The sequence below is a fragment of the Alexandromys fortis genome, unplaced genomic scaffold (genome assembly GCF_014885135.2).
Source record: "Alexandromys fortis isolate MF-2015 unplaced genomic scaffold, M_Fortis_MF-2015_v1.1 scaffold_77, whole genome shotgun sequence".
NCBI classification, from domain to species: Eukaryota; Metazoa; Chordata; class Mammalia; order Rodentia; family Cricetidae; genus Alexandromys; species Alexandromys fortis.
In genome coordinates, this window is record NW_026067967.1 from 2392304 (window position 1) to 2405944 (window position 13641).

Sequence of the window (13641 nt, forward strand, 5' to 3'; positions counted from 1 at the left end):
GCAGGGCCAGGCAACGCACTCAGGTGGAATCAGGTTACCTCATCTGACTGAAAACGTATTTGAGAAGGGGAAGATGATTCTGTAGATACATGGGAAGAGAGAGGGAAGAAATATGGGGTAGGAGACCCTCGGCACAAAGCATCTGAGGGAAGGGAAGTTGCGGCCTTGCATCTGGCCCTGGGTGTTAGCTGCACCCATGCTAAAACACCCATCCTACACAGTGAGTTTGGGTCCATTTGTGGAACTTTCCCCCTGCGACTCCTACAAAGACTTCTAGGAGGAGTGTCAGTTGAGAAATCCTAATTATTCCCAAGAAAACAAATGATATATGTGTCTTCAAGGCTCTTCTAATCCCCTAACAAGTTATTTAAAAAATACTGTGGGGCTCTACATTTTATAGATTTGATGAGATGATTCTGAAACACAGCCTGCTAAGAAAGCTGTGTTTATACAAACTACCCAAATAAAGAGTATAAGCAAAAGGGCTTTTTCTAATTAAGAAAAGTTTAGGAGAACTCAACCAAACAACAACAACAACAACAATAAAAATATCATTATGGTGGAATACCAAATGGACCCCAGTCTTTAAAAACTCATCCTTTATACACAGATCCCATAAAACAGACTCATTATGGAGTAAAAATTCCCAGACACTCACTGGTATTTCTCCAGCTCTCCCCGTTAGAGCTGGTGTTCCCATCTGAGAACTCAGATTCAGAGCTTGCTTCCAGTCTCCGCTCTTTTTCTTGTCTCTTACGTGGTATTGCTAGGATGGATTCAGCTTTACTCATTGCTGTAGGTTTTCCTGTTGATCCCAGGAGAGCAATGGGTTGCATATTTCTGGACACGATAACTTCCTCAGGAGCTTCTTCAAAGTCGGGTTCCTGGGGAGTCCATGTGCTTTCTGTAACAGCCCTTTCTCTGCCCCTGTCCCCTACAGATTGGACCATTTCAACGGTCTCTATTTCATAGTCTCCATAAAGTTGGGAGCGTTCAGGGACTCCAAACCCATGTGGGTAACCCCGAACATCTACTGATGGACCAATCACAGCTTCATCTCCTCCTAATAATTTATCACCAAGGTTGAGTTCAGATTCCAACCCTTTACACTTAACCTCCATCTTAGAGGTTCCTGGGGCATTCTGATTAAGATGGGGGATTTCCCCCAAGAACCTGTCTTGCTCTGCCTGTGAAGGCTGCTTCTTAGTGTCTTCTTTAGCTGACATCTTGAGCTGGCAAGGTCCTTCAGACATCTCTTTAAGAAGTTTCTCAAAACCATCATCAAAGGCACTCTGAGTTACTAATGGAGCCTCAGCCTTCTCTACAGTTTCTTGGATTTCTTTAGGACAGAATTCAGAAGCAAGTTGCTGGGACATCTCACACCTGCCTGTTACAGCTGATGGAGAAATAGTCTCTGGATCCTTCTCCTCTTTCGACAGGGAGCTTTCTAATGTTTCCTTCAGTAGTTTTTCCAAGCCAGCCCTAAATTCAAGGCACTCCGACTTGGGCTGAATAAGGGTTTCCCTCACTGTCTCTACCACTTCCTGAAGAGGCTCAAGGACTTGCTGAGTGACCACAGAGACAGGTGACCTAACGAGATGTTCTGACGGTGACATTCCGGCAGATAAGTAAGATCCACCTTCATGAACTGTATCAGGAGCTGTGTAAAAGGAACAGAAGTCCGTGTCTGGAACAGCATCCATAGCAGTCCACGGGGGACTCACTCTCTGAGGACTTGAGGGTCTATCTGCTGTTTGCACTCTCTCAGGAAGTGTGATTTTCACTTCTCCAGCTTCTCTAAGGAGCTTCTGTAAGACAGCATTTACGTTCATCTCTGTTGGTCTGGAGAGAAGAACAACTTGCTCTATAGCCTCTGAAATTTCCCCCTGAGAAGGCAATGTGCCATCCTGGGACACAAGACGAGTATTCCGAGTTAAAGACACATCTGCTGAAGAACTGGAAACACGCTCAAAAAAACAGGAAGGGTGAGCCGGGGGAAAAGACCTTTCTGCAGCCGGCTGAGGCTCGCCTTCTGGGTTCCAACATTCAGCCTTCTGGGTGAGAGCTGTATCTCCTGAAGTTTCAACACCCTGTGGAGAGGGAGCTATTAGCCCTCTCTGATCTCCTGAAGGACTGTGCTTCCGTTCTATCCACCTTTCAAACAACTGGTCATCTTTAGGTGGGGGGTTGGGCCTAGCAGTTGCAAGTTCCAACGGGGATGGCAAGGGAGTGGATGAAGATCTAGCTGCTTCCTTCAGGAGTTGGTCTACACTGGAGCTCTGTTGAACCTGTGGAGGTGCCACCACTTCATCTACGCACTCCTTGAGGGTCTTCTTGGGCCCTGGGACATCTTCCTTATCCTCGTTAAAACCTGCCTTATGAGACCCTGTTTCAGAAACACCTATGTAGAGGGCTTTCTGTTCTTGAACGCTCCTGCCAGAAGTCTGGGTTGCTAAAACCGCACCTTCTGCCAGCAACTTCTGTAGCCTGTGATTGAACATGTCTTTAGAGACAGGAGGCACAATGCTTGTTTTCACTATGGATTCTTGAATTTCTTGATCTGAGCAATCCCTTGTCTCTTCTGTTACTGGAGCAACAAAACACCCCATGTTTTTTCCCACATTTTCCTTGGAAGGCTCATTTCCTGCCGAATGATAGGTGAACTTTCTCGGTGGTTTTCGTGGAACTGCGGTTTCATCTGGCGGTGCTTGGAATATGCCCTTTGATTTTGATGTCTCCATCTCTTCAGCTGCCGTAATATGTCCCTGTCTTAAATGTCTCCCTTCTTCTTCGTGGGTGTTTTCTCTTGATGATTTCATGCTGTCAGACTCCTTGGATTTTTGGCTGTCAAATGGCATGGATTTCTGTGTATGTGCTGAAGTATTAGTCTCATCATTATCTGTATTATTTAGATTGGCTCCCAGACCCCAAAACTTTCTCAAATTCTCAAACTGAGAATGATGATAAGCTCGTTCCGTATTGGGTTCGTCCATTCTTTCTTTTAGGGACAGAACTTTGAAGCTGGCATTTGATTGATCAATTACAAATCTGTCTTTCTCCAAAGAATGGCATATTTCATCACCAGTAGTGTGAAGGGGAGACACTTTATCTGACTGGTCAGCTGAAGAATAGGTTTTGGATGCACATGATGTTGGGGGTCTGGTTGTTTTAGGTTTATTTGAGGGATAAAAACTGGAGAGGTGGGGTGTTTGGTCATCCTCATCAAGGACCACTGCTTTACCAGTGACTTGACCATATTCACTCTGGCCTGGAGTTGAACTGCCCGTGAACATGACCTGTGACTTTGCAGGCTTGTGTGCTTTAGCAGAAGATGGCTCCTGGCTGCAAGAAGGTGTGGGTTCTTTTGCCTTTATCTTAGCTCCAGCCTTTTCTCCTTCCCAGAAGGATATTCTATCACTCACGCTCTTGTATGTCTCTCTCAGCACTTGGTTTTGGGGACTCTCATCTGCTTCTTCATGGCCTTCAGGCTTCCTCCAAGAAGATCCACTGTCGGCAGCACCGAGTGGCAACTCACCATTCTCTGGCTTTAGGGATGGTTTTAGGATGGAAGTGTTCCTGGTTTTGCTCTGGCCCTCCAGATCATCTTTCGAGTTATAGTCTAGAACAATTGCAGAAATGCCAACATTCACATGTGTGTTCCCTTTGCTTTTCTGGGGCACATGAAATTTGGGTTCTTCTTTCCCTAAGCTGCCAGTAAGCTTAGGGTTCCATGGAACTTGGGGCTCTGCTTCAGATCTTTTCAGAGCACTGAGGAGGTAGCTACTGTTTGGAGTAACTGTCCCACATCCTTCTCCAGTACTCTCTGAACTGTGGCTACAAACCATACTGATACTCCTTTGACTTGGAATTCTGTATCTTTCAAACGGTTGCAGTGTGTCCGGACCCTCCTTTGGGGTGCCCTGTTGGGACCTATTTGCAGAGTTAGATTTGAGAAGTGCATCAGTGTCTTGGCAAGCTTCAGAAACCGGCACATGTTTCTCCTCTTGGAATGTCGAATCCGATCTCACAGGTTTCCATTTAATTTTAGTGGACGGCAGGATCTTTGAGTCGCCTTTTACACAGGTATTGTCCATCATCAAGGGAACAGTAATCTGTGATTCTGAGTCTGTTTGCTGTCTGGGATCTAGTCCCTGGAGATGCTGGAGGGACGACATACTGCCCTCTGTGTGAGAACTTCGGTTAAACCAGTCTAGAACTTTAGATATGGAATCATCGGTTGTCTTCCTTGTCTCAGTAGCACACGGACCCAAGCGTGAGGATGTCTGGGCACCGAGAGCCAGGAGAAGGGGCTTACCTTGCTGATGGTCTCTAAAGCTGTGATCTGATGTCTGAGAGGGCTCAGGCGCAGCGCAAGGTGTCAGTTCATCTGCAACACAGAGGTGCTCTTCTGAATAAGATATTGCTTACAAGGACCCATATTCAATCCTTCATTCTAGCATCTCCAATGGGCACTTATTAGCAGCTCATGCCAGCATCTTCCAGGGAGTTTGATATAAGATATTCTAACTGACTACTCTGTCAAAAGTGCCTTGAAACAGGGCAGGAAGGCAGATGTAGACCTGCAAAGTCGTGTGGAGAAGTACTCGGGTGATTACTTTGGAGTGCATGGTTTATGGTTTTAAAACCATGTGAGTTTTACATTCTCCTCCAAGTTACATTTTGAGTATTAATTTTCTCCAAGTTTCAAATATTTGCCTAGAACAAAAACCTGAGAAAGCTCTGTCATATTGGCTTTATGGCTTTCTTCATCCACGGGAGGTTGCCGTTAACTAGAGGAGGCTTTGAGGGGCACAAACTGAAGTCATTTCAGGAGTTGGGCAAACAACTTTCAAGTGAGACTAAACAACGAATTCTTTCCAGAGCACTTGGATTAGAAAAGGGGAATATCTGCATTCCTGGGCCTGACTCCTCAAATACTCAGTCCGGATCTCGGAAGCCAGGGCCCAAGAGTCCTGACAAATATCTGTCCTGGTGATGGGTCTGCATGCTGGAGGTTCAGAAATCTAATCAGAATAGCCTCCTCCGTCACTTCCAGTTTTCTTTCTACAGTTTCTACTGTGAGTCAGGAGTTACTTCTGTAAGCCAAGCCTATCAAACTGTTGTTAGGTAACCCACAGCTAGGGGTCTAAAGAAGTGTGTTTGTGTTCTTTACAAGCCTGACTCACAACATACATAGGATGTTCATTCACAAGAACACAAGCATTTTATAAGAACTCAGAAGGCATTGACTTAAGACAGTAGGGAAGACTCTGATCTTTTTTGTTTTAATGCTAAGCTGCACAGTACCTGGAGAGGGGTGTGCTTAATACAAGAAGGGCTCAATTTTTATGAAGTCAGCCACATTTTCAGACCCAATAAAATCATACCAGTTTATAAAATTCAATATTTAATTTTAATCAACTCTGACTAAATGTGAAAAATGTAAGAGATTTTTATAATACTGATATACAGCAGATATTAGCTTCCTTACTTGAATACACACGGTCTCATTAAATATAGGTCAATACTTGTGAAAGTCATAAAATTTATGTGTCTCTTTTACAGACTATTTAATAATGAGGAAAATGTTTGTGATAAACTATTGGTAAAACAACAAAAACAAAAGTCTTAGGGGTAGGGTTAGAGATGGCTCAGTGGTTAAGAGCCCTGGCTCTTCTTCCAGAAAACCTAGGTTCAGTTCACAGCACCCACATCGTGGCTCAAAGCCATCTGTGACTCCAGTTCAGAAATTTGATACCATCTTATGGCCTGCACAGCCTGGTACACAGTCATAGAAATAGGTGAAACACTCATATAAATAAAATAAAAAAATCTTTTTAAAAGCCAGAGTATTATAAATACAATTTATGAATTATATTCATGCCTAAAATTTTTGGCAGGTTATAAAATGACAAGTTAACAAAAGTTGTTGGTCAGCAATATCACAGATGAGAATTTTTAAAATTCTGTGTGTGATTCTTAAATGTTTTACATATAAAGTTGTTACATCAAGAATTAAAAATAGTTCTTTTAAAATATCAAGTAATATTTCCATCTTTCATTTCTTTGTGTTGTTTTTTATTGTAAAAATACAGTGAGTCTTGGTTGCATTGAAGCTCACAGCTAAAGCCAAGTCCCTACGAGTCACATGTCTAGAGGGTTCTTTGACGGCCCCAGCACCTTCTTGTATATGTTATTTCAGTAATCAAACGGCAAAAAGAGCTCTTAGTGAATGGGCACACACTTGTAAATAAGTGCTCTCTGAAACTAGGAGAGCTAGGAGCCAGTCAAAAGAGCTTTGCTGACTGTATTTTCTTCCAAAAACATAAATAATCAATCATGATTTTAAAATTTGGCAGGACAGATACTCAAATACAAAATTACAAAGACATTCTGTGAGGAGGAAGATGTAGTTTGAAAACAAGGAAAGCCTTATTATTTCCTCCATATAAATTACAACAAAGGAAAATATTATCCCCCCAATTTTTTTCATCCTTAAGATAAACATTTAAATCAGTGGTTCTCAACCTGAAGGTCATGACCCCCATGGGAGTTGCATAGCGGATATCCTGCACATCAGATATTTACGTTACAATCAGAAGCAAAATCACAGTTATGAAGTAGCAACTTGACGGTTCCCAACATGAGAAACTGTATTAAAGGGTTGCAGCATTAGGAAGGTTGAGAACCACTGGTTTAAGTAAAAGCCACCTGCTTATTTGCTAATGTTTGGTCCATTGTTAGTAACTGCTTTTCACATGAATTGTTTCATCACTTGAAGAAGCACTTGTTACTTTTTACAAAAGAGGTTCTGTTATATTCAAATAATTTAAACATGCAAAAAGAGCAAAGAGCCTTGTCTCCTAAAGAGCAGCGAACTGTAGGGCTAAGCTAAGCTAAGCTGAACTACTTCAGAATTACCCTAATATGAAGAGAGAGGTAACTGAATTAGAAACTTGATTATTGCTATTTAAAAATCTTCTGGCATTAAAAACTTATTTTAGGATTGAATGAAGGTTTATTAAAAAGGGAGAAAGTGCACAACATTATATTTCCAATTTGTTTTTCAAGGTCCAAGAAACTGGTAATTGCTTAGAAGGGACCTGAGAAGGTAGTTGGAGGGATATTCCCTCAAAAGGACTCAGAGTCTGGTTTCTCAGCCCAATGACAGGTGAAAAGTGATATATTTATTCTATACAAACATATTAGAATTCATTTAGTTCTTACCATCTATATAACTTTTATTTAACTCAAAACATTGCCATTTGCACAAGTGATTGGTTTGTTTTTGTCTTTTCGACACAGGGTCTCTCTATTATGCAGCTGTGGATGTCCTGGAACTCTCTATGTAGACCAGGCTCGCCTCAACTCACAGAGATTCTCCTGCCTCAGTCCCCTGAGTACTGTGACTAAAGGCCTGAGCCACCACACCTGGCTGATTCATCATCATCATCATCATCATCATCATCATCATCATCATCATCATCAGATCAAATGTAAGGGAACTCATATTAAATATAAGTTAGGCACTGTGCGATTCTGGTTCTTTTGGCAACATCACCAAATCCATGACCCACAGCAGTTTTTCTAATTCTAGCTGGGATGCTTAAAAAATACCTTGGTCTTCTACAGGGATAACTGGTCTGGGTATCTCAAGCTATGGGGACAGCTTTTGTAACCCGCAACGATAACCCTTACCCGCAGGGCTTTTGGACAACTCTGATTCCCGTCTTGTTAGCGATGGTGATTTATCTTGGTAATCATTGATGATGGGTGAATTCTCAACAGGCTGTGGTCTTGTGGGTTGAAAGTCTGAGTGACAAGGGAATCTATCACTTGGAAGAGACCCAAAAGACATTTGCTGGTGTGTTTCCCTTTCTGAAACACTTGGGCTTGACGCTGACTGATAAGGAGACAAAGGTTTCCTGTGGGAGGGCTTTTGGTGATCTTGAAACTTATCTAGGCCCCCAGCGTATTCTGTTCCATTTTGCAAACTGTCAGATTCTAAAACAGTGAACTCTCCTACTTCCTGTCCAAGAACAGGTCTAGGACCCTGAGGAAGTTCGTCCTTCACGGCAGAGAATCTCACGTGCTTGAATGGCTCCAGCGAGTTTGTGGGCGAGTTGTCTTCTAAAGACGGCTCCTTCTCGGAAATCCTCTCGTGGATGGTCAGGCCAGGGGCTAGGCTTCTGCTCTTTGAATCAAAGCTGTAATTTAGGCGGAGAGTTTCTGAGTCCGTACTGCTGGAGCTGGAGTTGCGCTTTAGGATCCCCCTTGGCGCCCCTTTTGCGTTGAGGGAGTCCCTCCTTTGTCTAGGAAAAGACTGGTTATCATCTATCTTGAGGTCCTTCGGTTTGTAGAGCAATTTTCTGGCCTTCGGGATTGGAGGTTTGATTTGAGACCCATTTTCAGGTGCCAGAGACAAAGGTTGCTTTGGTTTCTCTACCTTTTGACTTGAAATATCATCTGGGATATAAGTCTTTTCTTTTGATTTTGACAATTCATCTGAAAAAAAACATATTAAGAGCTATATTAAGTGGAGAGGAACTATACTTTAAAGCATCTCTAAGTTTAGTCTGTATTCAGCAAACACTATGGAAACAGTAAAGACAACAAGAGAAGCTATATAAACGCAGACCTCATGGGGGGGAACAGGCACAGGCTTGTGTGTTGGTGCACAGATGATGTTCACAGTAGTAATGTTATTCAGTGATTCAACAATGGTGAAAACACAGCATTGCACGTCTGTCCAAAGCTGTGGAATACAGAACACCAAGAGCGAACCCTTGATGTGAACTATTGACTGTGGATAACAGAGATGTCACAAAGTAGTTCACCTGTGCTGTACTTTAAATGTCTGGTTCCCACTTGGTGGAACTGTTTGGGAAGGACTAGGAGGTGTGGCCTTGTTAGAGGAGGTGTGTCATCACTCAGAGTAGGCTTTGAGGTTTCAAAGCCCACCCCCCATTCCAAGTTAGCTTTCTCTCTCCCTGCTGCCTACTTTCCAATAAGATATAAACTCTCAGCTACTATTCCAGCACCATGTCTGCTGCTGTGTTCCCGCCATGACGGCCATGGACTCACCATCTGAAACTGTAAGCAAGCCCCCAAATTAAATGGTTTCTTTTATAAGTTGCCTTGGTCATGGTGTCTCTTCACAGCAATAGAAAAGTAAACATACTTCTACAGTCATAAAACACATACCACTCTGGTGGCAGATGCTAATCATGACAGAGGCTCTGCATATGTAGGATAGGATGTGTATAGATACTCTATATACTGATGTTCAGTATTGTTGTGAAAAAAGTTGTCTTTTATCATCTTTTAAAACTGATACATGAAAGCTGGTAAGATGGTTCAGAGGGTAAAGGCATTTTCCACTCAAACTGAATTCAATCCTACAAAACCCATAAAAAAGTAGACAGAGAGAGAACCAAGTCCACAGTGTTGCCCTCTGATCTCCACAAGTGTGTCATGGCATGCGTGCACACACACAAATACATGCACACACAGAGGATATGAACATAGAAGGGGCACTGCCTGAGAGCATATAGGGAGAGGTTCAAAGAGAGAGCTGACAGAGGTTAAAAAACAACGGAGAAATAGGAAGAAAAGCAAAAAATGTCACTTTTTTTTCTATGTGGAATCTAGGGGTGTGTGTGACAAGAAACCTGAAAGGGGTTTCTTTACATCTGTTGGAGACTAACAAAGAGAGGGAAAGATGAGAGATAGTAGTGGGGAAGAATACAAGCAAGTCACAATGGTATATATGTATAAAATGTCACATCAGGATCCATTATTTTGTATGTGAAAAAATTACTGGAAATATTGCTGTGCTTTATGTGCTTTGAGATATTTTACAATGATCATAAAAACTTTTAAAATAGAGTTTTCAGGGTCTAGAAAGATGACTCAGCAGTTCAGAACCCTTGTTGCTCTTGCAGAGGATCTGGATTCAAACCCCAGCACCCACATGGTGGCTCAGAACCATCTGTAACTCCAGGTCCCAGGGAATCTGATACCTTCTTCTGAATTCTGAGGGCACTAAGCATGCATAAAACAATCTAAAAACAGTCTTCAAAAAAATCCTCAAAGGAGGCTGAAGACAAAACACAAACACAGCCTTTCAAAATCATGTTAAAACCGTAAAAAGTAATTCAATGTTTAAAATTAGAATACCAATATCTAAACTAATATCTTCTCAAAAATGATTAAAAAGTGAACAGCTAAAAGGTCCCAGTGGCTTTTCCCTACATTTGTGTGTACTATAAAGTGTACCCGAGGGGAACTTATTAAGACGGGCTAATCGAAGGCCTGGATCACTGACCAACTGCTTCTCATCCTAGGCTAATTTTTAGTGAGTGGCATCTTCTTAGAGTTGCTTTTGAAGGGACAAAATTATCTGGCATTCCCTCTTCTTGGCCCGTAAAATTCCATAAGTGACAAGCTTAAATCCACCAAACGACACACTCGATGAAATACTTCTGAGTGGCAAGCCTTATCATTTCTTCCTGGGGGTAACTTTAAATTTGTTTTTCAGCCTCTCTGAATTTCAAGCAGACAACTGTACCAGCACATGGCAGACTTGCCAGAAACACTGTTCTGTGAAAAGACTACACGCCTTTGGTCCGAATTTTTCCCATGTCACTGATGAGGGAACTCAGAGCACAGAGGTCACGAAACAATTGACAGCCCCGGGGCTGGAATGCACAGACATCCAGTTCCTAAGATCTAAACCAAGGACGCAGCCGCAGAAGAAAGCCATCAGGACTTCTCGCATTCTCTAGGGAGTTATTTTAGTGAAAGGAACTCTGAGTATGTCCCCCAGTCCACGGATAACAAAGATAAAAATAGCTAGTCCAGAAAAATAATATTTACCCTCTTTTGAGTTCTGAAACAAAGCAGCTTTTCCAGTTTTTGACTGGTCATTTTTGGGTTGTGGCGGTGAGTGATCTTCTGGCAGCTTGGAGTTGTTAAATGGATTCTTTCTTTGCTGGGGAAAAATAATGTTTATTAAACTTGGTTTAAATGTCATAATAGCAACCCAGCACTAGCGAATGCCTAAGGTCTCGCATATTTGATAGCTTTAAACAGCCCAATCTATTATCTGGTATGTTTGGGGCCAGGGAAACTGTTTAATTTGGTTAGCATAAAATTAGTGTACGTCATACAAAAGCAGAGATACAATTATATAAAGTATACACATTACCAAAGTCCTTTGAAATTGGATCAGAAGCACATTTCATTGATAAAGAGCAAAGACTTGGCTAAGGGCAAGGTTTCATAATCAGGTCAGATTCCCAGCAGGGCTCTTCCTACCACACTAGTTGCTATACTAGATGACAGCTGTCTGAAATGACCTCCGTCATCGTGAAGGGCCTGGCAGCTGTTACGGCCAATCCTAATGACAGCAAAGGTATAAGTACAAGCAGACTGGGTTTGTTGTTGTTTTGAAGCAGGGCCTTCCTACACAGTCTGTAGAGTGTCTTAGGGTTCACAGGTTTCCTGCCACTGATTTTTCATATTAATGCAAGACCGACTCCCAATGATTACTGTTTGCTGTTTTGCAAATTGGCAATTTCGTACAAGAAGCAATGCCGAAAAGTAAAGACTATGGTAGAACTAACAAGCCGCGTTTAGTAGCCTAAGAATGGCAGCACCATACAGGCTCTCTACTTTTTACTGTCTGAGACAGGGTCTCCCTGCCTAGCCCTGACGGGCCTAGAACTAACTCTCTGGACTACGCTGGCCTGGCACTCACAGAGATCCCTACTGTCTCTGCTCTCCTCCATCCCAACGCCTGGGATTAAATGTTGGGTCACCACCTGGCTATTTTGAAAGCAATGTTAAGGTTTGATTATGTGTCTGTTCTTGGGGGTATATGACCATGCACGTGGCCACAGAGACCAGAGGCATTGGATCTCCATGTAGCTGGAGTTGGGAAACTCGTGTCCTGTGAAAGAGCAGCAAACCTTTTAAACACTTAGGCCATCTCTCCAGTCCTTAGACACTTAACTCTCAAGGACCAAAAGACATCTGGGTCTTTAGCAACACCGACATAATTACCAACTTTATCCACCACAGGAGGGACTTCTTACATTAAATACCCAAATATGCACAGAATACACAAAATGAATCGCAAAATTCTTTGTGTTTGTTTTGCTTTGCTATGATGAGGAAAATGGCATTCCTGCCAATCATGAGAGTTTTAAACATCTAGGCTCAGTCTACCTTGGGCAGAGACACAGCTGGATTCCTTGTATTTTGCTGGGACATATCACTCACAACGGAAGCTGGATCCACCACACTGGAACTGCAAAAGAAACAATTGTTCAGAGAATAAAACCTCACTCCGGAGGAAGCATAGATCATGGCTTCACCGTCAAGGGCTTTTAAGGCAGGAGAAGGAAGGGAGTTTATAAGATCCAACCACCAGGAAGGGAGAAGAAACTGGGTCCGGCCATGATAAGGTACAAAAACAAAGGCAATGATGGAGTGAAGGATGTAATTGCATCATAAGAAAGGACAGAAAGGACCATCTGTTAGGACCCTTGAAGATATCCAGGGTACAAGCACACAAAAGGTTCGCCATTTAAACTTGCAGAAATGAACCCATTTCACACTTAAATTTAAGGTCAGATACAGATGGATGAAAGAAAGTCACAAAATCCTGATTCCATAGCAGAGTTTCCCCTAATGCATATGGGACATAGCAAAAGCAAAGGCTCAGTAGAGCAAAGCAACCTGGCCAAGAGACAGTATGACCAGGTCAGATAGCTGGACACAAAGGCTGATGTGTTGAGGCAATTCCCTATGACCTTCCAATCCAACATGTTAATAGATGAAGTCTTACTCAGACACGGAGATAAACACGAGGGCATCAAGAAGTGGTGGCTGGGGAGATGTCTGCGGCTGGTTTAAAGAGCAGAGGATTCTCTAAAGCCTGATGCACTATCCAGAGGCAGGGCAGTCCCAAGGTAAAAGTCAAATGCAGTCACAGCAAATGGTGAGTTGATCAGGTCATTCCCTTGGCTATGAGTAAGAAGAAAAGTAGGTCGCAGAATCCCGGGAGAGGAGGAAAATCAGCTTGCTGAGAAGGACCGCTCCAGTAGCCTCGCCTTAGACATAAAAGATGAAGTCACTGTTGGCTGGAACCACAGTTCCTTTGTTAATCTCCACCAACTCTAAGTGACATCAGAGTCAAGAGCTTGGAAAAATCCTCTGAAGGTGATGGCTTCTCACCACGTGGCCGAGGAACAGAAAGCCCAGGCAAGGAGACATTTCACTCTGGAGCCATGGAACCTCGCCCAAGTATACTGCCACTAAACCCCAGGGCTGGATACTTCATGGTTTCCAGTTCTTATTTCTGTGCTTGAACTGCTAATTCTTTTTTTCACAGCGAGTCCCAGGGAACATTTAAGCTCTTAAGGAAGCCATTCCCTTCCTTCCTTCCTTCCTTCCTTCCTTCCTTCCTTCCTTCCTTCCTTCCTTCCTTCCTTCCATCAGCTTCCCTATTGATCCAAAGGTAAAGTAGGGCAGATGAGGTGTCATTTCCAGCTTGAGTGCATGAATGCAAACAAGGGAAGGGAGGGTTGTATGAAATGGAAAACAAGAAAAGACATTATAATGGAACCACAATTT

General features: G+C 42.8%; 1 protein-coding gene across 7 annotated transcripts in view; it reads right to left on the minus strand.

The window, feature by feature from the left end:
• The window catches only part of Sytl2 (synaptotagmin like 2), a 98409-nt gene that overhangs the window by 25551 nt on the left and 59217 nt on the right, over positions 1–13641 (minus strand). For 3 of the 7 annotated variants that reach the window (XM_050154531.1, XM_050154530.1, XM_050154528.1), the window contains exons 5-8: positions 12232–12313; positions 10879–10993; positions 7699–8505; positions 659–4387 (exon numbers count right to left, since the gene is read on the minus strand). In XM_050154531.1, coding sequence (XP_050010488.1) covers positions 659–4387; positions 7699–8505; positions 10879–10993; positions 12232–12313 — 4733 coding nt within the window. Of the gene's footprint in view, positions 1–658; positions 4388–7698; positions 8506–10878; positions 10994–12231; positions 12314–13641 lie in introns of those variants that run through there. The other 4 variants (XM_050154534.1, XM_050154533.1, XM_050154535.1 and 1 more) reach the window with 2 other exon arrangements.